The sequence below is a fragment of the Juglans microcarpa x Juglans regia genome, chromosome 5D, assembly GCF_004785595.1.
Source record: "Juglans microcarpa x Juglans regia isolate MS1-56 chromosome 5D, Jm3101_v1.0, whole genome shotgun sequence".
NCBI classification, from domain to species: Eukaryota; Viridiplantae; Streptophyta; class Magnoliopsida; order Fagales; family Juglandaceae; genus Juglans; species Juglans microcarpa x Juglans regia.
In genome coordinates this window covers 9,359,319-9,385,401 of record NC_054602.1, presented here as the reverse complement: position 1 = coordinate 9,385,401, position 26,083 = coordinate 9,359,319, and the positions used below count along the sequence as shown (strand labels likewise).

General features: G+C 33.5%; 3 protein-coding genes across 3 annotated transcripts; all 3 read right to left on the bottom strand.

Annotated features, from left to right (window-relative positions):
• Positions 1-183: 183 nt before the first annotated feature.
• On the bottom strand, positions 184-5,457 carry LOC121265337 (mitochondrial pyruvate carrier 4-like). The gene is made up of 5 exons (XM_041168925.1): positions 5,310-5,457; positions 4,502-4,600; positions 4,242-4,294; positions 782-855; positions 184-456 (listed from the first exon to the last, which is right to left on the bottom strand). Exons 1-5 carry the CDS (start codon positions 5,362-5,364, stop codon positions 411-413), a joined length of 327 nt encoding a protein of 108 aa, XP_041024859.1. The 5' UTR covers positions 5,365-5,457; the 3' UTR covers positions 184-410.
• Positions 5,458-13,813: 8,356 nt separating this feature from the next.
• Positions 13,814-14,420, bottom strand: LOC121266211 (non-specific lipid-transfer protein 1-like). Its single transcript, XM_041169981.1, has 2 exons — positions 14,039-14,420; positions 13,814-13,939 (listed from the first exon to the last, which is right to left on the bottom strand). Exons 1-2 carry the CDS (start codon positions 14,386-14,388, stop codon positions 13,930-13,932), a joined length of 360 nt encoding a protein of 119 aa, XP_041025915.1. The 5' UTR covers positions 14,389-14,420; the 3' UTR covers positions 13,814-13,929.
• A 5,156-nt stretch (positions 14,421-19,576) lies between these two features.
• Positions 19,577-20,350, bottom strand: LOC121266165 (non-specific lipid-transfer protein 1-like). The gene is made up of 2 exons (XM_041169905.1): positions 19,985-20,350; positions 19,577-19,751 (listed from the first exon to the last, which is right to left on the bottom strand). The coding sequence occupies exons 1-2, from the start codon at positions 20,329-20,331 to the stop codon at positions 19,745-19,747; spliced, it is 354 nt and encodes a 117-aa protein (XP_041025839.1). The 5' UTR covers positions 20,332-20,350; the 3' UTR covers positions 19,577-19,744.
• Positions 20,351-26,083: the final 5,733 nt, after the last annotated feature.

Here is a 26,083-nt window from a genome sequence, read left to right as displayed (position 1 = left end):
TTTAGTTCCTCCACATTGGAGAAATAAACCAATATCTCGATTATCTACCCTTTCCAAGTCCTGTACACAGCGAGTCTTACAATTGAATGATAGGAATGTTGGATCTATTAGCAGCCAGTTAAGAATTCAAGCAATCTCTCCATGGGCCTCGAGATGACAAACTAGATGGAATTGTGGACTGCATTTGTTACAATCACGATATTTCACTAGGATAAAAACAAGTGCTTTTTAGAAACTATCACTCAGTTTGGGAACCTTGAATGCTCAAGGGCTCAATTACTTACAGCTTGTTTACCAGTAGAGTGACAATCAACAAAGTTACAAATACACAAGGATAGAAGCATGATAGTACAAGTACTTGAATAATATGCAAGGAAAGGAGGTAAAAGGAGGTTTATAACTTTTCGTCATCATTCTTGTGCAACAGCTACTTCTTCATCGGAGAAATAATCATGCCTGAAAAAGTTAAAAGGGGTGGGGTGGGAGTCATGATGACATTCATGTAAAACATGGAGAAAACATTACAGCAAGAAAATCTTTGACATTTCCCATTAGAGCTTTCAGCAAGTTTAAATGAAAATCGTACCACGTTCCAAATTAAACAATTAAGACCTTTCATCTTCCCTCTTCCCTCTTTCAACACCTTTTATTATGCAAATGATTTGATCAGTTAAAACTAACCATTCACAGATTGCTTTCCCTATATGAGGTGGCTCAAGTCCATTAACTTCAACAAGGATGAAAGAACTCAAATAGATCATAATAATTTGATCCAACTTACCTTATTTTGCGTGAAAGTTGGTAGAGTCCTGTCCCTGCCATTGCAATATTTACACTAAAGAGGTTCCAATTCTTCTGCAAATTGAAAATCAAATCTAATTGAGAATTAGAATTATGCACAAACTTCCACCCCATAAAAATCTCATTGAGCAATATCAAGAAGTGAACAAAAAATGAACATTCCACATTATTCTCATTATGAATAAGGATATTCTTCATTAACTACAGAGGATTGAAGAGACTTGCTTCTACCCCTTACGCCAAAAAAGATAGGGAGTTGAAGATGCTTGCTTTATTAATTATGACACTCAGGAAGGGAGTGCAAGTAGGGGTAGGAGCAAGGCTTAGGTGAACATTTGTCATCAATGAAACTGAGATTTTCTCCTGGAATGTAAGGGGGTTGAATGATCCTTGTAAGCACCTCCGTGTAAAAAATTTGTTAAGAAGTTGGAAGGTTGATATCATTTGTCTTCAACAGACCAAAATAAAGTATATTGATAGAAGTATAGTTACTAGTCTGTGGGGATGTCTTTATAGAGGTTGGGTGAACCTTGCCTCTAATGGGGCATCAGGAGGTATCCTTTTGTTGTGGGATATGAGAGTTCTCAATATGGTTGAGGAAAATGTTGGGGATTATTAGGTGGCTTGCTCATTTCAAAATGTGGAAGATGGTTACAAGTGGACTTTGCCAATATTTATGGTCCTAATCTAGACAACAGTAGAAGGTTCCTTTGGGAGGAGATCACTGGTTTATATAGTTGGTGGGATGGGCCAAGGCGTATGGGGGGGACTTTAATATCACCTGTTTCTCGAGTGAAAGGTCGGGGGATTCTAGTACTATCCCGGCTATGGCAGATTTTTCTGATCTTATTCTTTGATCTGGGCTTAGTTGATTTACCTTTGGTGTTGTTTGGGGGGGGGTGGTTTGGTGGGGGGGTGGATTCACATGGTCAAATGGAAGGGTCTGGTCAAGATTGGACAGATTGATGGTATCTTCATCTTAGGAGTCCCATTTTCCTGATTTATGTCAAAAAAGACTTCTGAGACTATGTTCGGACCATTTTCCAATCTTGCTAGATTGTGGGGGCCTTCATGAGGGACGTAGATATTTTAAATTTGAAAAAATGTGGTTAAAAGCTGATGGTTTTTTTGGAGAAGGTGAGATTGTGGTGGTCCTCTTATGTTTTTTCTGGCACGCCCAATTTTGTGTTGGCTGGAAAACTTAAAGTTTAACAAAAGAAACTTAAAGTTTAACAAAAGATCTGAAACTATGGAATGATGAAGTGTTTGGGAAGATTGACGATCAGAGAAAGACTCTTTTTGAGGAACTATCACACTTTGATGAGAAGGAGACTGTTGGGACTCTCACAGATGAGGAGAAGGTAAGGAAGATTATGGTAATGACTGATCTGGAAAAACTTACTCTTTTGGAAGAGATTTCTTGGCAACAAAAATCTAGGGCTCTTTGGCTAAAGGAAGGAGATAAGTGCACCAGAATTGTTCATAGAGTGGCCAACTCTCATAGAAGATTTAATGCTATTGAGGTGCTGCACCCAGAAGGTAATATCATTACGGACAGATCTGATATTGAGGAACACATTGTGCAGTTTTTTTATAATCTACTGATGGAGTAATACCCTTGGAGGCCTAAGGTTGATGGGTTGATATTTGACATGATTGATCAATCGTGTGCTGATTGGTTAGAAAGGATGTTTGAAAAGATAGAAGGTGTATGATGTGTTGAAAGGTATGGAAGGTGATAAAGTACTGGGACCTGATGGTTTTTCAATGGCTTTTTTTCAGGTTTGCTAGGACATTATAAAGGAGGATGTTATGAAGGTTTTTGTCGAATTTCACTTGCATATGAAATTTGAGAAAAGCCTTAATGCAACTTCCATAGCCCTTTGATCATGTTAACTGGGATTTTTTACTTTACATTCTTGGTAGATTTGGTTTTGGGGAGGAGTGGTGCAATTGGATGAAGCATCGTATCACTACTGCTAGATTTTCAGTGCTGGTCAATGGCACTCCCAAGGGTTTTTTCAACAGCTCTCATGGTTTGAGCAAGGAGATCCTCTATCTCCTTTTTTCTTTGTTTTAATTATGGATGTTTTGAGTAGAATGTTGAAGGCAGGGGTGAATGGATCTTTCTTGTCTGGTTTTTTAGTGGGCAGTTAATCATTTGGGAGCGTCAATGTATCTCACTTCTCTTCGTTGACAATACTTTAATTTTTTGTGAGCCGGATCCTAACCATATTCGATCATAGGGCTTTCTTGCTTTGTTTTGAAGCGGTTTCTGGCCTTAAGGTGCACTTATCTAAATCTGAATTGGTACCGGTTGGCTTGGTTAATTCTATTGGAGAAATGGCTGACATCTTGGGTTGTACGGTCTCTTCTTTGCCTTTGAAGTACCAGGGCCCCTTATAAATCCAACTCAATATGGGACGGTGTTATTGAAAAAATCGAGAATAGATTGGCTAGTTGGAAAATGATGTATCTCTCCAAAGGGGGTAGAATCACTCTTATTAAAAGTACGTAAACTTATAAAAAAAAACTACAGAGGAATTAGAACAGCATAAAGTTTTTTCCTCACTTTTTATTACTATTTCATTTCCCCTTCAAAATGTGCGATTTTCTGCGTAATCAAGTACATGTGCATGTTCTCATCCTTTTATTTTTTATTTTTTTTGGGGGTGGGGCATCAGGTTATTAAGGACCTTACACGCAACAAAAAGGAGGCTCATATACCAGTCCAAGACACAATAATAAAAAAGAACAGACTTCCTTACTTTTATCTTTTTGGGAGAGAAACATTGATTAAAAGATCAGATCATAGCATAAACCTGGAGTTTATATATCTCTACGGCGTTCAACTTCACTCTTTCTAGGGATGCACACGGTGAAACTAGAGCAAAAGGTGATTTTGGCAAAAGCTAGAGAGCAAGAGAGAGAGAGGATTAAGATGAAACTCTCCATTTTTCTTTTGGGAGACAAGAAAACTAGAAATAACACAGCAATAAGAGATAAAGCCCGGTAATTTGTGAAGAAATCAAAAAGACACGTGTGGAAAGCTATTCATTTACTGATACCTATTCCTCTTCCCTCCTTTCACTCAACCAATAGAGGGGGAGAAATTTAGATATATAATATATAATTCATGATATCACTATTACAATCAACCACATGAACCAGTCAAAACACGCACTCAAACCTTATATATGATAACCTGATTGAAAGATTAACTCAAATCTGTAGAAGCTATGTACATGCATGCATACAAAACAATAAGCATGAAAAAAATGAATGTCACCAAGTAGAGAGAAATGTTCTGCATATGCGTGTTGACAGTGTCTCTGTTATATTAAATTTGTGCAAAGAATCAATACAACACTTTTGGAGGTATTACATCATCATTATCTGTATCTCCTACGGCAGGCAAAATTATCAATAGTAAAACCTACCGGAGTGATTACGGTGCTATAACGTGACCAGATAATTCCAGTGCATGCAACCGCTGCATAACATATAGTAAGAGTGAGAAATTGATAAGCTGGTGCAAATCGAAGCAGGAAAAAGAACACTTAAATTACTAATAAATATCCACTTGTTGCCGAATACAGACTGAATATAACTTAGGTGCTGCATGTGTATCCTTGTCTTTGTGAGTGATTGATCATATGCCCACCATGATAAAACATGCATATAAATTCATGTATAATACCTATTTGCTGAGGATACGAAAGCTTTTCTGGTGGTTTGGAGAAGTCGGCAACGTTGGCTATGCTGATGCCCCATTTGAAAGTTGGTGCCCAAAAGTGAACTGCAACGCAGCTAATTTATGCATGCATACAGTAACTATTGACAAATGGTAACGTCCATTCAAGCAAAGCAACTAATACATCGAAACACAGATAACGATTTTTTAAAAATAGTAAGAAGCTCAGAGAACAGTTCTGTTTTCTTTTAAATATCACCTGTCAAACTAATCCGACAGAAGGCTTTCTATCTAGGGATAATGATGTTTCTGGCCTCCAAGCCTTTCAGGTGGTATGACTAGAAATGCTATGCTCACAAACAAAGAATGTACTCATCCAAAAAGGATCAAAATTTAAGAGAGAGAGAGAAAGAGTTTAGAAATCCAAAGGTCTTCCCTAGTGATTCCACAAGAATAACTAGAACAATTTCGGTCACAATTAGCTTTAGGTTCGCAGAGTAGATTTTAAGATAACAACATAAATCGATTCTGATGTCAATGACACGAACAGTAATTAACCCTTCTGCGATCCCAAAGATCACTTTTTTCATTAGTCAATGTGGAACCTAAACTTCGCGGATAAGTCTATGCGAAAGCAATTCCTACGAAACGAGGCGACACGAGCTAAGAATAAGATCATCGAAAGCAAAGCATCCTAATCGTGCGGAAGGAAACGAACCAAAACTATATATTTTAATTCTCACAATTATATCACCCCAAACATCAGTAAATAAAAACGGTTTAACAAAATAGAACGACATCCGAGTCAACTCACTGGTTTTAGGTCCGGCCGGGTGATTCAAGAACGCTTGGAGCTTCGAAGCCGCCATGGATGCGATGCCTCTCTCTCTCTCTCTCTCTCTATGGGAGACGGAAGGGATTCAGTCCGTTGCGTTGGGTACACTGTCCAAACAGTAATGCGGTCTCACGTCTGGTCAATGACGCCATGCCACGTGTACTTTCATTTGGTATTTTTACAATTATTTTCATCTCATTTAATCATTATAATTTTAAATTTTAATACAAAATAAAATAAATAATTTAATTTTTTTCAAATTTTAAATTAAAAATAATATTAAAATAATAGATTATAATGATATTTTATTCAACTTTTAATTTTTATCTCAATTCATCTCATCTCATCTGCGAATATAAATGAGAAGTTTTTACAATCATGCTTTTGATAAAAATACACCGCGCCATTTCATATTTTTTTGAAATTCCGTAATTTCTTCAAGATTCTTTCTCAAAAATTTAGTTCTTCTTTTCAAGATTAAAGAAAAAATGAATCTTTCTGTTCACTCAAATCCTTATGATAATTCCTATGGTTCTTATTTTTTTCATAATGGAGAAAATCCAAGATCAATGCTAGTTATGCAATTGCTTATGGGGGATAACTTTCATACATGGAAGAGGTCCATGTCAATGGTGATTAGTGCTTAAAATCAAGCAACCTTTGTGAATGGAAGCTTGCCCAGACCTGCTGAAGATGATCACTGTTTTGCTGCTTGGATACGTTGTAATGATATGGTAATTTATTGGCTTATAAATTCTCTTTCTACAGAAATAGCTTCTACAACTTTATTCATGACACTATTGCTAATATATGGAAAGAGTTACATATGCTTTTTGTAGTAATCGGCCTAGAATTTTTCAATTGAGGAAATATCTCTCGGCTTTAACACAAAGGAAATAATTCAGTCAGTACATGTTACTCTCAATTGAAGGGTTTGTGGGATAAACTATCCACTTTCAAACCATTAGGGGTATGTAATTGTAGACCAATGTGTGTTTGTAATGCCACAAAGTCTTCAGTCAAAAATCAACAAGAAGAATATGTTCTTCAATTTTTAATGGATCTAAATGATAGGTATTCCCAATTCAGAGGGAGAATTTTGCTAATGGAACCATTTCCTACCATTAGCAAAATTTTTTCTTTGATTTTGCAAGAAGAGAAATAGAGGGGTGTCTCCATAAATAACACACAACATCTTAGTTCTTTTACTCCACTTTCCACTAAAGTCAACACTAATGTTCTTTTTTTTTTCTTTTTATTTATAAAAGAGTCGAAGATCACCTGTCCACGAGTGACTTCGTCCAAATTTTATTAATATACCATCACTTATGACGGATGAAAATCGTGGTTACAGACTGATACCTCGGGTTACAAGATAAAACAAAAAAGTTCCAAAACCAGGTATCAAAAGAGCCTAGATTTTGCTGACCAAAAAAAACAAACCAAAGGAAAACGTACGAGCACAAAAACTACACATGCAAAAAAGACGTTAACAAAAACAAAACAAAAAAATAAAATCTTACCAAACCAACACAACGACCAAACTCCACATGAGGGATGACTCTAACAGCAACGCAAAGACGGTAAATCCTGTTTATCCAAGCGAATTAATCCTCGAAGGATCCTAGGCATATCCCCGATAATATTCCATTTCGTGTTAAGACCAGCCGCCCCGCTCCGAGCCAACCAGTCAGCAACTTTATTTCCTTCCTTATAAACGTGCCGAACTACGCAAACCATAGAATCCATAAGGGCAAGTAACACTAATGTTCTTGTGTCCAAGAATGCAAGTAGGCCGCTTTCTCAAAAAGATAAGGTGATTTGTAGTCATTGTGGCTATAATGGCCACATTGTGGATAAATGTTACAAGATTCATGGTTATCCACCTGGTTAGAAGTCTGACAAAGCCAAAAATTTATCTTCTAGGGTCGTGAATTAAGTTAGTAGTTCTGGCCTTGAAACTGGTCCAGTTTGTTCTTTACAACTTTTAGCTATACACGAGCAGTGTCAGCAATTGATTGCCTTATTTCAAAGTACCTCAGATTCTAAATCTATATTGAGTCAGTCAAATTTAATCTGCAGTTAATCATGCTAGTTTATTACGAACACCCATTTCAGATGTTCACTATAATGCTAATTTTCCAGGTAAAACTTTTGTCTTTGATCATTCTCATATGCCTATACATTCATCTTCCCAAGAATGGATCATCCATGGTGGGGCAACTGACCATGTGGTCTGCTCCACCTCTTCGCTTATCTTTGTTTCTTCACCTATCAATCATATAGTCAAACTGTCTAATGGGGCTATTGCACACGTAACTTATATAGGTACTGTGCATCCTTCATATTCTTTAGTATTAAAAATGTACTTTGTGTTCTAGCCTTTTCTTTAAACCTCATTTCAGTTCATAGACTATCTGCAGTTTCATCTTGGTGTCTCATATTTTTACCCAATATATATCTTATCCACGACCTATAATCTTGGAAGATGATTGGGATGGGTGAGCAAAAAGCTGGTCTATACTACTTGTTGAAGGATTCTAAAACTAGCTCGAATATTGTTGTGATTTCTTCTTGCTTGAAATCCAAAGTTGCCTATGTAAATTTCTCTTCTCTTAACTTATGACACTATAGGCTAGGCCATCTTTCCATTCCTAGGTTACTTCTTCTTAATAAAATTGTACTTAACAGAAAGTTGTCAAATGACAATAATTCTTGTACAATCTGTCGTTTAGCCAAATAGCATAGGCTTCAATTTCCTTCAAGTCAAAGTGTATCTCATTTTCCTTTTGAAATAATACAATATGATATATGGGGTCCCTTTTCCATATCTTCTATTGATGGTTGTAGGCATTTTCTCACTATTGTGGATGATTTCTGTAAGTATACATGAGAATATCTCATATATCATAAAAGTCAAACCATGCATCTCTTACAATCCTTCTTTGCTTTAACAGAGAATCAGTTCAATAGAAGAATTAAACACATTTGGTCTGATAATGGGCTTGATAATGGGCTTTTACTGTATATTATGCCATGCCAAATTGATGATGTATTTATATAGATATTATTATGCTACGAAATACCAACTTTCCAAATTGTTTATACAAAATTGATCCGGTGTGTCCAATGCTACAATTTTGGCTCATCGCTTGAAATTTGAGCTTAGTTTATATCCTTGAAACAGATTTCTCAATTATTGTAAACCTGTTCATGAATAAATATGAAAGTGATGGCACATGACATCCAAGTCACACTGCATGATAAAATCAGAAGTGCATGTGAATGTCGTCCATTTGAGAAGTGTGATTACAATTCAAGAGTAGCTACTGAGATCTGTTGCAAGAAACTGGAATATTTCATTCACAGTTGAATGGAATGAAACAAATTGTAAATGAAAATCATGGTGCAGTTTGAAGATGTACATGACATAGGATTTTTAGGCAATATATCACATGCTACCATACTCCTATTTTCACATCACACTTTCCAAAGTATAGTGCTTCTTCATGAGCATATTCAAATCTAACTTCTTATTTTAGATCAATTATAAGGAATTTATAGTTTTATTATATTCATTCTATAGGATGGCTACCCCCCCAACATGCACAGAGTAAAGCATCTTGCATTGTTGATTTGCGTTAAGTGCTAGTAATTTGCAAATCTTACCATTTTTTTCGCAGGTGCCTTGGCCTTGGAACGTATGCTATTGTTTTCGAAAAGTCTAGGAGGATTGTTATCTTCAGCAGATGGCTTCCTCTTAATTCGTCTATAAAACTATAATAAAATGAATTTTACCAAATAAAGAGGGCACTTTTCTTCTACGGTGTGCAATTCTTGCTCACAAACTTAAGTTTTACATTACATTTTATTGGTCCATATCTGTTTTTTTTTTTACTTAATTTTTTTCCTACTGTCTCATCTTGGCTTGCCATTTCTATGCATATGGACAAAGATCTTAGTGAATGTCTGTTGTCCTAACTTCATCCTCCATCTTGACATGTGTCTCAAACTAGTTATGGGTTTCGTTGTACTTTTTTGTCCATCCCTTAGTGTAGGTTTGGTGACTCATACCGTGTCAGACGAGTTTGTTGCATGTCTAGAAGAATGACATAAACGTGAATTTGATGATGTGTTCCAGTTGAGTGGGGATTGATGGGGAAAAATTTGTCACTAAAACAAGTTGTATGCATTTTTTTCTCATAATTGGTAATATAGTTCCTCTTTGGACTAGTAATGCCTATATTTAGAGTCCATCAACACCCAATAGAAAATTGACACGTTAGTAAATCCCATAAGAAGATGGTGCACCTCATCACACAAGATCTAAAACAAAAAATTCTCCCTCCCTCCCGTGAATATCTATTCGCTCGATGAAGAAAGAAGCGCCTCCAGACCAACACGATTTTGCCTCCGACGCCACCAATTTTTGCAACTATCTAACCACCGCACGCCGTACACACTAGCAGAGAAGCACAATGATTGATTTTAAGGTATATTTTTCTTTTCTGGGTATCCATCTTTCAATTTTTTTCCCTAAAAATGTAGAATTTAATTTTTTTTTTACAGTGTTTGTTTATAGATGTTCTTACTTTCATTGGGTTTGTTTCAAAGAGAGATTTAGATTTTGGGTGGTTGCATTTATGACGTGTGGTTGGAAGGAATGCTGAATTTTTTCCGTGCTTGAATTGTCTCTTAGCTTATGCGTGAAAGGGAAGTTGATAGGTGTCTCTGTTTTTGTTTTTGTTTTTTATGTTTGTTTTTTTTTTTTTTTGTAAATAGCAATATACAAGTTTCTCTTGTGGTCTTGTCCCCAAGATCTGGAATTTTCAAAGTTTAGAAAATATTTAATAGATAATATTATTCTGAAAAGTTACTTGCTGTGATTGATTGTAAATCTGTAATCATATTTTATGTTTATTAAATTATTTTTCAGTTTTCTATTCAGGCGAAGCTGATCTTTTAGAGAATTTTTTTAATAGATAATGTTATTTTCAAATTTGTTCTGCAAATTATCACTCTTTGGGTTTTCCCTTTCTCAGTTTTGTAAATTATCACTCTGTAGATTAAATGATCTTATTAATTGCATTGTTTTATCATGCTTGAATTTTCTCGCAGCTTATGCATGAAAGGGAAGTGGATAGGTGTCTGTGTTTTTATTTTTTGTTTTGTAAATAGCAATTTACAAGTTTCTATTGTGGTTTCGTTCCCCAAGATCTAGAATTTTCAAATTTGTTCTACAAATTATCACTTTTTGGTTTTTCCCTTTCTCAGTGTTGCAAATTATCATTCTGCAGATTAAATGATCTTATTAATTGCATTGTTTTATGCTGGGATGAAGGATCTTATGTTGAGTTCGAATAGTGATGAAGTTGAGATACTAATGAGTAGAAACTATCCTCAAGTTGAAAATGAAAGTATTGAGGTTGAAATCATAGAAGAGTAATATGATTTGAATGTGGGAGATGAAATGAATATGAAAGATCGTGTGGATCAAGTGAATTTGGAAGATGAAGTGAATGTGGAAGATAGATATGGGGTCAATGTGATTTCCACTTCCAGCAGTGGACTTTTTGAACCGTTTGGTGGGAAGGAATTTGATGAGGTAGAAGACGCCCAAGCATTTTACAAGGCATGTGTAAGATGAAGGGGTTTTGTAATGAGGATAAACTATACTCGATTATCAAAAGAGGACGGAAAACTAATTCTAGTAGACTATGTTTGCACAAGGGAAGGATTTAGGCGTGAAACTCTCAAACAAAAAGAACGAAAAATTTCTGAACCTGCTGAAACCAAGATTGGATGTAAAGCAACGATGCACATAAAAAATGATGGTGAAAAGTGGATAATATGTAAGTTCGTGCCTGAACACAACCATGAACTATTCACACCAAGAAGTACTAGCTTGTTTCGTGGACATAGATGAGTGACACGTATCCAAAAAAAACTATTCTCACTTTGAATGAGTCCAGTGTACCGACAAGGAATATAATGTCGGTGTTGAGTAAAGAATCAGGTAGTGATTTTAACATTAGTTGTATTGGTAAGGACGTCAAAAATTATTTGAAAAATAAAGAAGAAAATTGTTTGAAGAAGGAGATGCACAAAAGTTATATGCTGACAGTGTAAAGAATCTGAGTTTGTGTACTCCATGCAGGTTGATGAGAATGGGTGCATAGGGATTTGTTTTTGGGCGGATGTAAGATCAATGTCTGCATATCAATATTTTGGAAATGTTGTCACATTTGATGTGACATATCTCACAAATATTTATAAGATGTCATTTGTGCCGTTTTCAGGAGTTATTCATTATCACCAAACCATAATGTTTGTTTGTGCATTGTTAGTTAACGAAACAACTGAATCCTATATATGGTTATTGAGAACATGGCAGGAAGTAATGTTTGGGTATGCCCCTTTAACCATAATTACTGATGATGACAAAACCATGGTCAAGACCATTGCAGAGGTACTTCCAAATACAACTCACCGATTGTGCTTGTGACATATTTTACAAAAATTTCTAGAACATTTGGCACATGTCTATAACAAGTTTTCAGACTTTCAGAAAGAGTTTTGTCGTTGTATCCATGAGACAATAACAACTAATGAAGTATGGTCAAGTAGGTAATGATTGGCTGCAAAATCTTTACAGCCGACAGGGTAAGTGGGTTTCGGTTTACTTGCAAACCGCATTTTGTGCCGGTATGTCAACCACGCAAAGGAGCGAGAGCATGAATAAATTTTTCAAGAATTATGTTCATTCGAGCACGATGGTGAGTGACTTTGTGCATCAATACGAGAAAGCCTCAGATGCACGTTATTTCAAGGAAAAATAGAAGGATTTGAGAATGAAATTGACTAAAGTGATTTTGAAAACCTGTCACAAAATTGAAGAAAAGGTGGCCAAGTATATACAAGGAAGTCTTTCATCATCTTTCAAGACGAGTTATTCAATTGCCAACGGAACAAAACAACCAAAGTTCAGAAAGATGGTGAAAATAAGATGTATGGAGTGACACCAGGTGGCAAAGAAAAACCTATTTATTATGTGACTTTAGAGAGTGGAGAAACGAAGGTAATATGCACATGTCATATATTTGAGTTTCTAGATATTCTTTGTAGGCATATCCTATGTGTCCTTGCCAAGAAAGAGAAGTTAGACATATTGCCACATCATTATATTCTAGAGAGATAGACAATCAATGCTAAAGTATACTTGAAATACCAAATTCTCAAGGGCATGTAATGACACAAGAAGATCTGATCACGCAAAAAAGCAAGTTGATGATGTAATTTTACGATATTACAAAACTTGACTCACAATCAAGTCAGAGGATGAACCACCTCTCTCTTGCCTTAGACAAGGTCTACAAGGAGTTGCTTTTGATGGAGGTATTGTCGAGAAAAATATAGAAGGCCGAGACATGTTAACGAATGATTCTTATATGTTAAGATCATAAGTTGTATCAAATTTCACACAAACTTGATAGGATCCTCAACGGATGCCAACGAAAGGACGATCAAAAAGTTTGAGAGCAAAGAACCCAAAAGAGACTCAAATAGTGAAGAAAATGTATTGTAATATTTGTAAGATTGAGGGTCATGCGAAGAACAACTGCCATTCAGTGAGGTATAGTACTTATTAGCATTTTTACTTGTGTTTTAATCAAATAACTTCATTTTTGATGATTTATTATTTTTATGTAGAGATTTTAGAAATATAACTGACAACATATCACAAACCATGGATCTTTAAAATGAAACATGTGGTTGGTGTTTAAAATATTTTGTTGTATGGAACGTGATGGTGCTGTTGTTTGCAAACTTATTTGATTCTTTTTTTATGTTACAGCTAATGAGAGTGGAGATAAAGGCTTGTTAGAGTGCATTCGAAGGCTTATTTGGAGCTGTTGAAGATTTGGACTTGTTTAAGGCTATTTTAGGAATTTACAGTATTTAGAAAATTTGGGCATTTGAAGTGAAATTTAATGTATTTGGACCTATGTTTTTGGAGTCATTGTATTTTGAATATATTTTCAGAGTGGCTGCATCTTTTTATGTTTGAATTTGTAGCAACGATCATTATATATTATGTATTTGAATACTTGTTGGGTTGACTACAGAAAATTATTTGACTACTTGTTGGGTTGACTGCATAAATATTACTGCAATATTCTTGTGTGATATACCATTTTAAAAATCTTATTTTTCCAAAAAATGATGGGTGCACGAACAAAGTGTACGTATCATCTATACATATTTAAGTTTTTTTTTTATTTTTTAGAATTTGTGTTTGTTTATTTTTTAGTATTGTGTTTGTTTATTTTTTAGTATTGTGTTTGTTTATCTTTTTTATTATTTTAAATACATAAAAAATGCTTTAAAAAAACATTTTGATCTCCCGTTCTACTATTTCATTGGTGCAAATATGGGTCCTAATACTTTATAAAATATACAATATACTCAAGAGAATCCAAATAAACTGGAAAACCTTTTGATTCATACTCATGATTTTATTCACGCATACATAAAATGGCCAAAAACAAGATTTGCTACATATTACTGAATTTATTAGCATCTAAAACGTCTTGTAGGATCATGGAAGTCTGCACAATACCAAAAAGAAAAAAATACGTTAGTTCAAGGAATACACAAAGATCTACATTCTTTCACTAAAAAAGAGAGAATCCAAGAGAGATTAATACGTGTTGCAGTCCACATTAGGGTCAATTGGTATAGGGTCATTGATATGGCAAAGTTGAGGAATCTGTTTAGCTCTGTCGAGATTAATATGAAATCCCAGTGTAGCATTCTTCAAACATTGACAAATAGCCCTACGTGTTTCAGTGGTGGAAGCCTCTTGGGTAAGTTTTTGAACACCTAGACAACAGAGAAAGCCGGGCGAGTCAGGGAGAGCACCCTCCAAGAACGGCTTGCATGGCAGCAAAATCACTAGGGCCTCGGGGCATGTCATGGCCTCTGAATGGCATGCACTCAAGATCAAAATCACGAACCCAAAAGCCAATGCAGACAAACCCCTCATTTTCTTCTCCATTTTCTTGCCACTATAGATGGACTTTCTTCCTGATGATCAGCTACACAAATGAACGAACTTGCTTTAGAGTGTAGAAGGCAACCTCAATTTATAAGGGTGTGCCACAAATGCACTTATGGCAACCATTGAACTGAGTTAAAACACTTCTTTTTTAAGAGAAAAATGTGTAATTGTAACCCTCCATTTTTCAGATTTTTAATTATGAAAGTATGTGTGTAGTTTTGGATTCTGATACATGAAGTTAATTAAACAATATCCTATTAATTGCTCCCTAATTAATACTACATAAAACATCAAGTTATTAAATACATTATCAAGTTATATACATAAAAAGATTGGTTTTGGATTTTCATAATCCCCAAGATTTCACTTGTACGTGGTACTCTTTCGCTCTAGGTGTGGGCAATTAATATAGTTTAGGGGTACCATCAGTCTTCCTAAACAAGTGAATAAGTCTATCGTGGTTACATCTGGACACTTATGAGTTACATATAATCATAAAGTCCAAACCAAGGCATCGAAATGAACACAAAATTATAATTAATTATTAAATGATACAATTCGTATAAAGCTCAGCTCAACTTGCATAAGTTTGAATAATTTTATATTTATTATATTTTATAGTAGAATCTTTAGAAGGAGGATAAATAAGTATTTAAAAAAAAAGAACAAAATATTCTTAATATTATGTATATATGTTGTATAAATCCTTGTGTGAGTGTCATGTGTGTGTGTGTGTATATATATTAATATATATATATATATATATATATAACTATTTACAAAATTTTATAAAAGTTCAAAGTTTTTACTTAAAATTTGTAGATGAAATCATGAGATGTAATATAAATAATTGATTTATTCAAAATTTAGTAGCTCGTAAACAAACTTGAAATTAATTGAATATATAATACAATAAGCTAGCTTCTGGTGAACATAATAACATATATAATACAATATATATGTAACTCGATGACAAACTTAAGCTTGACTTGTAATGAAATAAAAATGAAACCAATAAGATCTAACCAAACCCTACTCAACTTGTTTATACTCATATTAATCATGATAATAATAGGTATCACACGAATTCCCTTTGGCAGCGTTGAACTGGAGTTTTTTCTTTTCCTCTCTCTCTCTCTCTCTCTCTCTCTCTCTCTCTCTCTCTCTCTCTCTCTCTCTCTCTCTCTCTCTCTCTCTCTCTCTCTCTCTCTCTCTCTCTCTCTCTCTCTCTCTCTCTCTCTCTCTCTCTCTCTGGGAAAAGGAACACCTTCATTAAGATAAAAATATTTAGATACAGTAAACTATAAAAGTAAAAGTAAAAATAAACTAAAAAAATTACATTACACTACAAAAGAGGTGGATCTTTTTCACTATGAAAATCCAAAAGACAAGGTGGAACTTCAGTAAGGGGTTTGCTTCCAAATGCATTATTGGCAGCTACCCATTGCGCAACTTTGTACATACATCGATTTTGCGAACGATGTATTTTGATAGTCTCCCATTCTTCAAAGCTATTCAACATAATTCTTGTGTCACGATTTATACCTTCTGCAATCTAGTCTTGGCCTTTTGTTGAATCTTTCAAAGTTGTAATTGTTCTCTGGGAGTCCCCTTCTAGCCTGATTTTCTTTAGTTGCAATCTTTGGGCTTTTTTTCACTTTGATGTATGCAGCCATTGCTTTTCCTTGGTTCGGGTTGCAGCTGCTTGAATGCTCTGCTACAATGAAAGAAACCACATTGTTGTTCAATCTGCCTATTGCCATTGATGTGCTACTACTCGCTCTAACTGCTACATCGAAAGTTACAGAAATACACTCTAAGGAAGGGGGGATCCATACTATACTTTGTTGCTGAATTTTCCATACCCATGCCTTACTGTGATCTTTAAAAGACTGGTTGACTTGTCTCATGAACTGATGGATGGATTGCTTTTTGGGATTATGAATCACTTGTTTCCGATAAAACCAGAGGTTATCCATTGCTACCATAGCGAAGAGTTGGAAATTATGGCAATCAACAGTATCCGATTGAAGATTGGATTCAAGATACACATGTTCAAGTATTGATATCTCGATTGTCAATGGAGGAGATATTGAGTGACCAGGGGGACTGTCTCCATAATACTCTAGAGTAAGGGTAATCCAAGAAAAGGTGAGAGACTGATTCTTCAGCGGAATCACAAATGGGGCAATCCAAGAGATCATTCTGGAGGATAAGACGATTTTTCAGGAAAGCTATAGTAGGAAGAATGTTATTGAAGATTTTCTAGAGAAAGAGTTTTAGTCCGTCTTGAATTTTAAGCTTCCAAATTTTTTTCCAGACTTGAGGGGGGGGGGGGGGGTACTTGGTACTAGTTTGAGGTACTAGAGCAGCGCATGCTGATTTAACAGAGATTTCCCAGTCGAATGATGCTTCCAAATAGGTTTATTGCTGATAGTGTGGAAATGTAATTGGGCTAGAGGAATTTTCTCTATTTCCTTAACCGAATCTTGGGAAAAAAGAGCATTGAGGAGAAAAGAATTTCATCTCCTAGGTTCTTCAAGGGTTAGCTCAGCGACAATCATGTGTGGATCTTGAACAATGTTTGGTGATGAAGGGACGGGAAGTGATGACGACACGGAAGGGATCCATGGATCAGTTCAAGCTTTGGTATGAGTTCTATTGTTCATTTGGAAGCACAAACTAATAGGGGTGTAAAACAAAACTGGTGAACCGGTAAACCGGACTGAACCGGTAGGTTGGGTCCGATACCAAGTTTGGTTCGGTCCGGTACCCATTTTATTTTTCTTAAAACGGTGAAAATAGTACAGTTCTGGTTTTTCTTTTTCTAAAACCGGATCGGACCGAATCGAACCAATTCATATTTATGTATTATAATTTTATATATTGTATATAATTTTTATATATAATATATAATTATATATAAAATAATTTTGTATTATATGATAAATTACTGAGTAATATAATATTAAATTTTAAAATCTTATTTCTCTATATTCTATTGTATTAATAGTTATACTAATATTGTATCACTATATATTATAATATACTATAATATATAACTATAGTCTATAATACAATTATAATATATTTTATAATATACTACAATATATTATCACTATAGTATTATATACTATAATACTATTATATATATATTATATAATAAATATATTAAAACCTGAAAACTGGACCAAACCGGACAGGAACCAGTAAAACTGGAAGTACTAGTTTAGGAGAGTAACCGGTGCGGAATCGTTCTTGAAAATACAAAATCGTTGCATACCTGTTCAATCCCAAATTTTGTCCAAAACCGGCCTTAAACCGGACCGGTTACACCCCTACAAACTACAAGTTAGAAAATCTCTAAACTTGAGCAAGTTTTTCCAGAATGATGAATCCGAAGGTTTTCTTTGAATAGCCAGCCAAGATTTTTGTTTCAGGTACCTGTCATTGAGAATGGATTTCCAAAGAGAAGTGTCATTGTTCAAAAGATGCCAACCCAACTTGCATAGTAAAGCCTTGTTGAAATCAGAGGAAGGTCTCGTACCAAGACCTCCAATGGATTTAAACTTGCAAATTGCCTTTCAGGATTTTGGGGTGAAGTAGTTATGCATTTTTTTTTTTTTTTTTTTGGGATCAAACCGCCACCAAAATTTCATGAGCATTTAGTCAAGTTTTTTCGTAATGGATCTCGGAGTTAAGAGTGCATGCTTCTTGTTTAGGACAAAAATCTGGTTGTTACCTACCAGATTTTAATTACCAAAATACGTGCTAATGTTTTTATTGAACACCGCTTCAAAAGAATTAAGTTAAACCCAGTGGCTCTAATATACCATAATTAAGTATTTTGGCCTTGAAAATTGATGAATACACGGGGAACTCCTAATAATACAATATTGACCTAACGAAAGTTCACAAACTAAAAAGAAAATATATTTTAAGAAGCTAATTAAAGGTATCCTTTTTGCCCATTTACTCACATGCATATATGAGATGATCAAAATCAAGATCTGTTATTCATATTTTGGCATCATAAAATGTATCAATTTATTTATAATGTGTACATATACTCATTATAAATGTAGTTGTCAATCATGTTTATCGGGAAGCCAATGCTCCAGCAGATTTCTTAGCTAGAATGGGCTCGGAGGGATGCACTAACTGCTGGGAATTTTTTTTCTGATTTACCTCGTAAGTTTCATGGTCTTCTGAAGACGGATAAAGCTGGACTGCCATACCTTCGAGATGGATAAACTGCCCTGCTTTGTCTTAGGCGTTCTGAGTTTATGCTTGGTTGTGCTTGTTTTTTTATTTTTATTTTTTTTTGCTAGAGTTCTAGAAGCTTAGTTTCCTGTTTTGTCTTTGGTTTGTAATGTGTAACCAAAAAGCATTAGACCTCGCACTCTGCAAAAAGCAGTCATAAAGAGTGATATTGTGAATCCCGACATTTATAATATGAAATTAATGAATAACTGATCATGATGTTCCTTATTGTCTTGGTTTTGGCCTCGCGCTTATGCTAATAGTCGTTGATTTTATATGGAATGTGACTTAAGCTATGAGCGTATTGCTTCTTTTTTAGTTTAGAAAGTGTTAAATTCACAAAGATATCTCACCAAAAAAAAAAAAAAAAAAATCACTGAACTTAATTGTCGTCGTTCATCAACAAAAATGGTTTTGATCAATAATGATAAAAGCATGTTTAGATTTTTACGCATCTACAAGCATTACTATTGCAGTCTGCATGACTTTCATTAAAGTAGTGGGCTAGTGTTTTCATAAATATGCCCCGAGAGAGAAAGAAGAAAGCTAATTTATGTTACTCAATAATTAAGAACAAAACTACAAAATAAATAATTTCTACCTTCCATATTTAAATATATAACTTCCATCTTGAACCATGAGCAGTATAAGTTCAATACCAAAGCAGCAACGTTATCTAGAATATATGGTAATGTCAAATCAAAAACATGATTTAATTATTTTCAGTTGAATTTCATTATTATCAATTTTCATAATTATCAAATCAAGATATTTAATTCTCATAATTATCAAATCAAGAGATTTAATTTTCATAATGATCAATATATTTATCTTATCTCATCATCTCCATCTAATATAAGGTATATTTATAATATAAGGTAGCCAGATCGAGAGAGCGTTGTAAAGAAACTAGGAATCGTTATATTCGTTTAATTAATCTTTTCATGCATATTTATAATATAAGGTAGTCAAAAAGAGTCGACCTTCGATATATTAATGTTTACAACCCAATATTTGGCTATATATATTGCTCTATCTATGCATGTTCCCCAATCTTTATTTCATGTTATCTCCGCTCCTTATGGAATCTTCATAATCTGCAAATCACAAAAAAAAAGGATATTAGTTGAGAAGATTCATCAAGAAAAAAAAAGAAAGTTTCACATGAAAACATACCCAATATTAATTTATATGTAGTAGCTAGCTCATCATGATGAATCACTATTTTTTGGTCAAACCGTAAGCATGAAACAAGTAGCTAGAAATGCACATGCGTGCTCAAACACAGACGGCATGCATAAACTCAGAGATAGGGAGAGAAATAAATTACTTGTTGCAATCCACATCGGATCTAATCGGAACCGGAGTTTTGACCTTGCAGAGGTCGGGAAGTTGTTCAGCCCTATCAGGCAAAATACCACCCTGGCCTATAACATTTTTGAAACAGACACACAGAGCCTTGCGATCTGCGGAGGTCGTAGCCTTATTTAGCACATCTTGTGCGCCTTGGCAGCAGCCAGCATTGGGTGGCGGTGGGCTAAAACCCGTCAAGAACGCCATGCAAGGCATCAAAGCTTTCAATGCATCCTGGCATAGATCGGCTCTTGCAGTAGTTGCGCTTAGGATCAACATCATCATCATCAACCCAAAGGCCATTAGATTCGTCTTCTTCTCCATTAATCTCTTTTGGATTAAAGACTAATGCTCAGCTACAAATTTGAACCTGTTTTGATGCATTGTATAGGTGCAAGCTTACTGTTCTATTTATAGAGGAGTTGTAATGTGCTATTACTAACCTTAGTTAATGACTTTCATTAAAGTAGTGGGCCTGGATTTTCATAAATACGTCCTGAAAGAGAGAGAAGAAAGCTAATTTATGTTATTCAATAATTAAGAACAAAACTACAAAATAAGTAATTTATACCTTCCATATATATTTTAAATTTATCAGTTTAGTTGATTCGGTTCAGTTCTTTTCTTTTCGAAAAAGAAAATATATATGGAGTACCCCACATTTAAGGAAAAAAAAAAAGAAAAAGTAAGAAACAACCAAGTATGCATCTAGTTATAATTGTTCCCCAATATATTGTGAATCTTATTGTTAAGCCAAAAACAAAAGGGTGCTTTTGGAAATTTATGCGGAATAATGACGTTGTATTTGCTAATTTTATTCTTTTTCGAATGTCATTAATTCTTAAGAACTCTATTTGTTGAATCATAAATGTATCTCACTAATTAACTTACATTAGGAATGCCAAATTGAATAAATGCATGCACCTCAATTACTTGAAGGAAACGTTCTCTAGAATCTGTTATATGTTTTTTTTTTTTTTCTTTTTACATCTACTTATATATAAAATATGGATGTATAAATTTTAAAAAAGTAGTACTACATGTATTTACACTTTTACTTATAATTTTACTTATAAGATTCATTATATTATTTTCTTTTAAATTCAGATTTTGAATTTTAAATTTCATGATTTTAAGCATATTAATAACTGACATATAGAGAAATAAGTTTTTTGTAAGTTAAAAAAAAAATTTCTTAAGTACATCTAGCATTTTCCATTTCAAGAATGAGATATACCTAGTTTAAGAGAATAAAATGAAATAAAGATATATCCTTAATAACTATTATAAAATTATTCATACAAGAAATGCATGGTTTTCCCTTGACTATAATGGAATTGGTAATAACCATTTTGATTTTTTTTTTGTATGTTAGAGATAATATCAAATAAAAAATTTAAATTAATTATTTTCTAAACTTGATTTTTATAATTATCAAATCAAGAGATTTGATTTCCATAATTATCAAATCAAGAGATTTGGTTTCCATAATAATCAAATCAAGAGATTTTATTTTCATATTGATAATTAAGATAATTTACTTGATCTCATCTCCATTTAATTTTTCTATAAATAGTGACTAATACTTTGTATTCAATCACAATAGAGAATATAGTAATGATGTCGCATTCAAGGTCCTTTCATTCTTCTCATTCTCTTTTTTCAATATCAATTTCTACTATATTTTCTTATTGTCAATCATGGTATCATAGTTCTCAGCTAAAGTCATGCTCCATTCTGTAAACTATTTCTTTTAAAACTTTTTCACTAGATTTGCGTCTCACAAAATCTTCATACCCCTTCAACCATGTCTTGTCTCAAATTCATGTCATCCAAAAATCTTTGTTAGTTGTCAAGTTTTTTTTGTTAGGTTCTTTGTTAACCCCCACTATTCTTTTTGGTCTTTTCTGAGCATTGTTTGAACCCCAAACCCATTTTTGAACTTTTATTTTTGGTCTTATAGTTGACCAAGGTTATATTTACTCTATTGTTGGCTCAATCTTTCGGCCTATTGCTAGCCCTATGTTGGCGGCCTTGGCCAATTATTGGTCATAGTTTTAGATCTGATGTTTCGATTGCCGATCACTTTTATCACTTCATCACCACTACTGCTACTTTTATCATCTCATAGGCAATCAATCAACGAATATGAAAACTACACTTAAATCTCAAATTCAAAATTTCAAAATTATCTACCTTGAGTTTAGGAGATGTTAGAGATAATATTAAATCAAATAAAAAATTTGATATGAAAAAATTGAATTGTTTATTTTATTTTGTATGAGAATTTGGGAAGGTTGTAATGATTAGATAAAATGAGATGAGATAAGTTAGAAGTTTCCTGAAAAATAAACTAATAATATTTTATTCAACTTTTAACTTTAATCTCAACTCATCTCAACTCATCTCATCTATCTACAAAAACAAACGAGGCCGAGTTTGGATATTGACTTTACACTTTCTTTTTTAATTAAATATTTCATGTATTAGACAAAACTTAAAATTTTGAAACAAGTTGCGATTTCACAATATATAAGCATGGTGGTACTCTCAATGTATTAATATTGATTCCTTACTTATAGTAAGAGTTTAGTGAAAGTTTTATATTATTACAAAATAAAAAGTTTACGCGCTTGTACAGTCACAGTAGCCCTATTACTAGGAATATATGTATTAAATTCCATGATCCTGATACATAAAATACAATATGTAATGATCATGATCAAGGCCAATTACAAACAATTTTGTTTTAGTGGGAATTAATACAGACAAGAAAGAGAATGTTTCGGAGACTACGGCAAGAAGCCGAGTCCATCCAATCATGCAAGGGAGAATTTGCATATGTGAGTTTTAGAACTAAAAAAACAATATAATAGTATAGTGATGGCCGGTTTGAGATGGTTTTTATAGTGGGCTATGGAACATTGTAGTCATCGGCTTCTTTTGTATAAAAAAAGTCCAGATCATCCTCGGGATATCCTCGAGTCAACACAAGTGATCTTAATGGTCTCGAGAGAACAGTAATCCTTGTTCTTCATGTTCGTCAAAGCAGATTTTTGTCCAAAAAGTCAGAAACTGCAAGATTAACCAGACAGATTGTTAATGGCAGTGAGTCATCATGTACTTTGTATCGATCGATATTGGTCTTCTTATATGTGCATGTTAATCTTCTCATCATTAGCCATTGATATCTAGAGATCTAACTTGGATATATATATATATATATATATATATATAATTTGCTATACTTTCTAGCTAGTTTTGTTTCTGTTGACAGATTGTTCACAAGATGTGAAAATTCTTGTTTTCATGAACTTTTGTAAACCGATTTGATTCAATGTTCGAGTTGGATTTCATTTCCTTCTTATGATGTAGAACTATTAATTTTGTTAAAAACCATCATTATTGCTTAAAAAAAAAAAAAATGACTTTGGCTGCTGCAGCAATACTCACACCCACGCGTCCCAAAATTTGGCAATTGGGAAAGTGGCGATATACCATACACATCCTACTTCAAAAATGTAAGAAAAGAGAGAACTGGGGTACTGAGAATGAACCCAAATGATCCAGAGGAGAATCCAGAGGCAGTCGTGAATGCAGATTACAGTATAGTTCAGGCTCCTCTACATGTCAACTCCAGAAAGTCGATTATTTCTCCTGTAGAGAACAATCATCATGTTGTGGCCAGAAAAGTAAGGCATCGTGGGAACCATAAGAGCCAGCTTACATCAGAATCTGGCAGCCAAGTGTGCATCTAGTTATAATTGTTCCCCAATATATTGTGAATCTTATTGTTAAGCCAAAAACAAAAGGGTGCTTTTGGAAATTTATGCGGAATAATGACGTTGTATTTGCTAATTTTATTCTTTTTCGAATGTCATTAATTCTTAAGAACTCTATTTGTTGAATCATAAATGTATCTCACTAATTAACTTACATTAGGAATGCCAAGTTGAAATAAATGCATGCACCTCAATTACTTGAAGGCAACGTTCTCTAGAATCTGTTATATGTTTTTTTTTTTCTTTTTACATCTACTTATATATAAAATATGGATGTATAAATTTTAAAAAAGTAATACTACATGTACTTACACTTTTACTTATAATTTTACTTATAAGATTCATTATGTTATTTTTCTTTTAAATTCAGATTTTGAATTTCAAATTTCATGATTTTAAGCATATTAATAACTGACATATAGAGAAATAAGTTTTTTGTAAGTTTTTCTTAAATACATCTAGCATTTTCCATTTTAAGAATGAAATATACCTAGTTTAAGAGAATAACATGAAATAAAGATATAACCTTAATAACTATTATAAAATTATTCATACAAGAAATGCATGGCTTTCCCTTGACTATAATGGAATTGGAAATAACCATTTTGATTTTTTTTTTTGTATATTAGAGATAATATAAAAATAAAAAATTTAAATTAATTATTTTCCAAACTTGATTTTTATAATTGGAAAATGCTAAATGTACTTAAGAAAAACTTACAAAAAACTTACCTATCCACGTACCTGTTATTGATATGTTGAAAATCATAAAATTTGAATCTCAAAAGAAAACTAACAAAATAAGTTTTGTAAGTAAAAGTGTAAGTAAAACTATAAGTATATGTAGCACTGCTCTTTATAATTATCAAATCAAGAGATTTGATTTCCATAATTATTAAATCAAGTGATTTGGTTTCCATAATAATCAAATCAAGAGATTTTATTTTCATATTGATTAAGATAATTTACTTGATCTCATCTCCATTTAATTTTGCTATAAATAGGGACTAATACTTTGTATTCAATCACAATAGAGAATATAGTAATGATGTAGCATTCAAGGTCTTCCTCTCATTCTCTTTTTTCAATCTCAATTTCTACTATATTTTCTTATTTTCAATCATGGTATCATAGTTCTCAGCTAGCATCATGCTCCATTTTGTAAACTATTTCTTTTAAAACTCTTTTACTAGATTTGCGTCTCACAAAATCTTCATACCCCTTCAACCATGTCTTGTCTCAAATTCATGTCATCCAAGAATCTTTGTTAGTTGTAAAGCTTTTTTTGTTAGGTTCTTTGTTAACCCCAACTATTCTTTTTGGTCTTTTCTGAGCATTGTTTGAAACTCCAAACCCATTTTGTAACTTTTATTTTTGGTCTTATAGTTGACCAAGGTTATATTTTAGTTATATTTAGCCTATTGTTGACTCAATCTTTTGGCCTATTGGTAGCCCCATGTTGGCCTTGGCCCATTGTCGGTCATAGTTTCAGATATGATGTTTTGATTGCCGGTCACTTTTGAAACTTGATCACCACTACTGCTACTTTTATCATCTCATACGCAATCAATCAATCAATATGAAAACTACAATTAAATCTCAAATTCAAAATTTCAAAATTATCCACCTTGAATTTAGGAGATGTTAGAGATAATATTAAATCAAATAAAAAACTTGATTTGATTATTATTCTGATTTTATTTTCATAATTATGAAATTAAGTGATTTGACTTTTATAATAATCAAAATATTTACTTTATCTCATCTTCATGTAATTTATTTATAAATAGTGATCGATTTAACCCTCAAAGTATATTTTCCTTTTTATATTTCCTCGTCTCAATTTTTACTATATTTTACATTTTCTATCGGTATAAAATACTAAAAAGTGGAATTTATTTATTTTTAGCCAATAATTAGTGGGAAGAATTCAAGAAAGGATGTGCTGTGTGCGGGAATATCGAGTCAAGAGACGCCCCCATAATCCCATTAGGCTAGGTGATATACGTACTTTTTTAATTTGTTGATCCATGTGCGCAATTTTTGTTTTCATCCAAAAGTTGAAGCGCTTATATGCAGAAAATGATTTATCTGACAACGGTCGAGCGATCCAAACTGCACTTGCATAGTTGCATGAATGCAAGTAGCTGTACCATCTGAAATTTATCAACTGCTTAGAGCTTTTTAGCTATATGAAATCAAATCTGATACGGAGGGAGGCGAGTGTATTTTCTCAATATTGCAGGGGAATTGAAGAGAAATTAAAATATAAATATTAAAATCAAGAGAAATTA

Excerpts from the sequence above, each read along its gene's own strand:
- LOC121266165 (XM_041169905.1), bottom strand. The coding sequence starts at position 20,331 with ATGGAGAAGAAGACGAATCTAATGGCCTTTGGGTTGATGATGATGATG.
- LOC121266211 (XM_041169981.1), bottom strand. The coding sequence starts at position 14,388 with ATGGAGAAGAAAATGAGGGGTTTGTCTGCATTGGCTTTTGGGTTCGTG.
- LOC121265337 (XM_041168925.1), bottom strand. The coding sequence starts at position 5,364 with ATGGCGGCTTCGAAGCTCCAAGCGTTCTTGAATCACCCGGCCGGACCT. Across the intron at positions 4,601-5,309 it reads CCCGGCCGGACCTAAAACCA|TTCACTTTTGGGCACCAACT; the intron begins GTGAGTTGACTC and ends GCTGCGTTGCAG. Across the intron at positions 457-781 it reads CAACTTTCACGCAAAATAAG|GCATGATTATTTCTCCGATG; the intron begins GTAAGTTGGATC and ends TAACTTTTTCAG.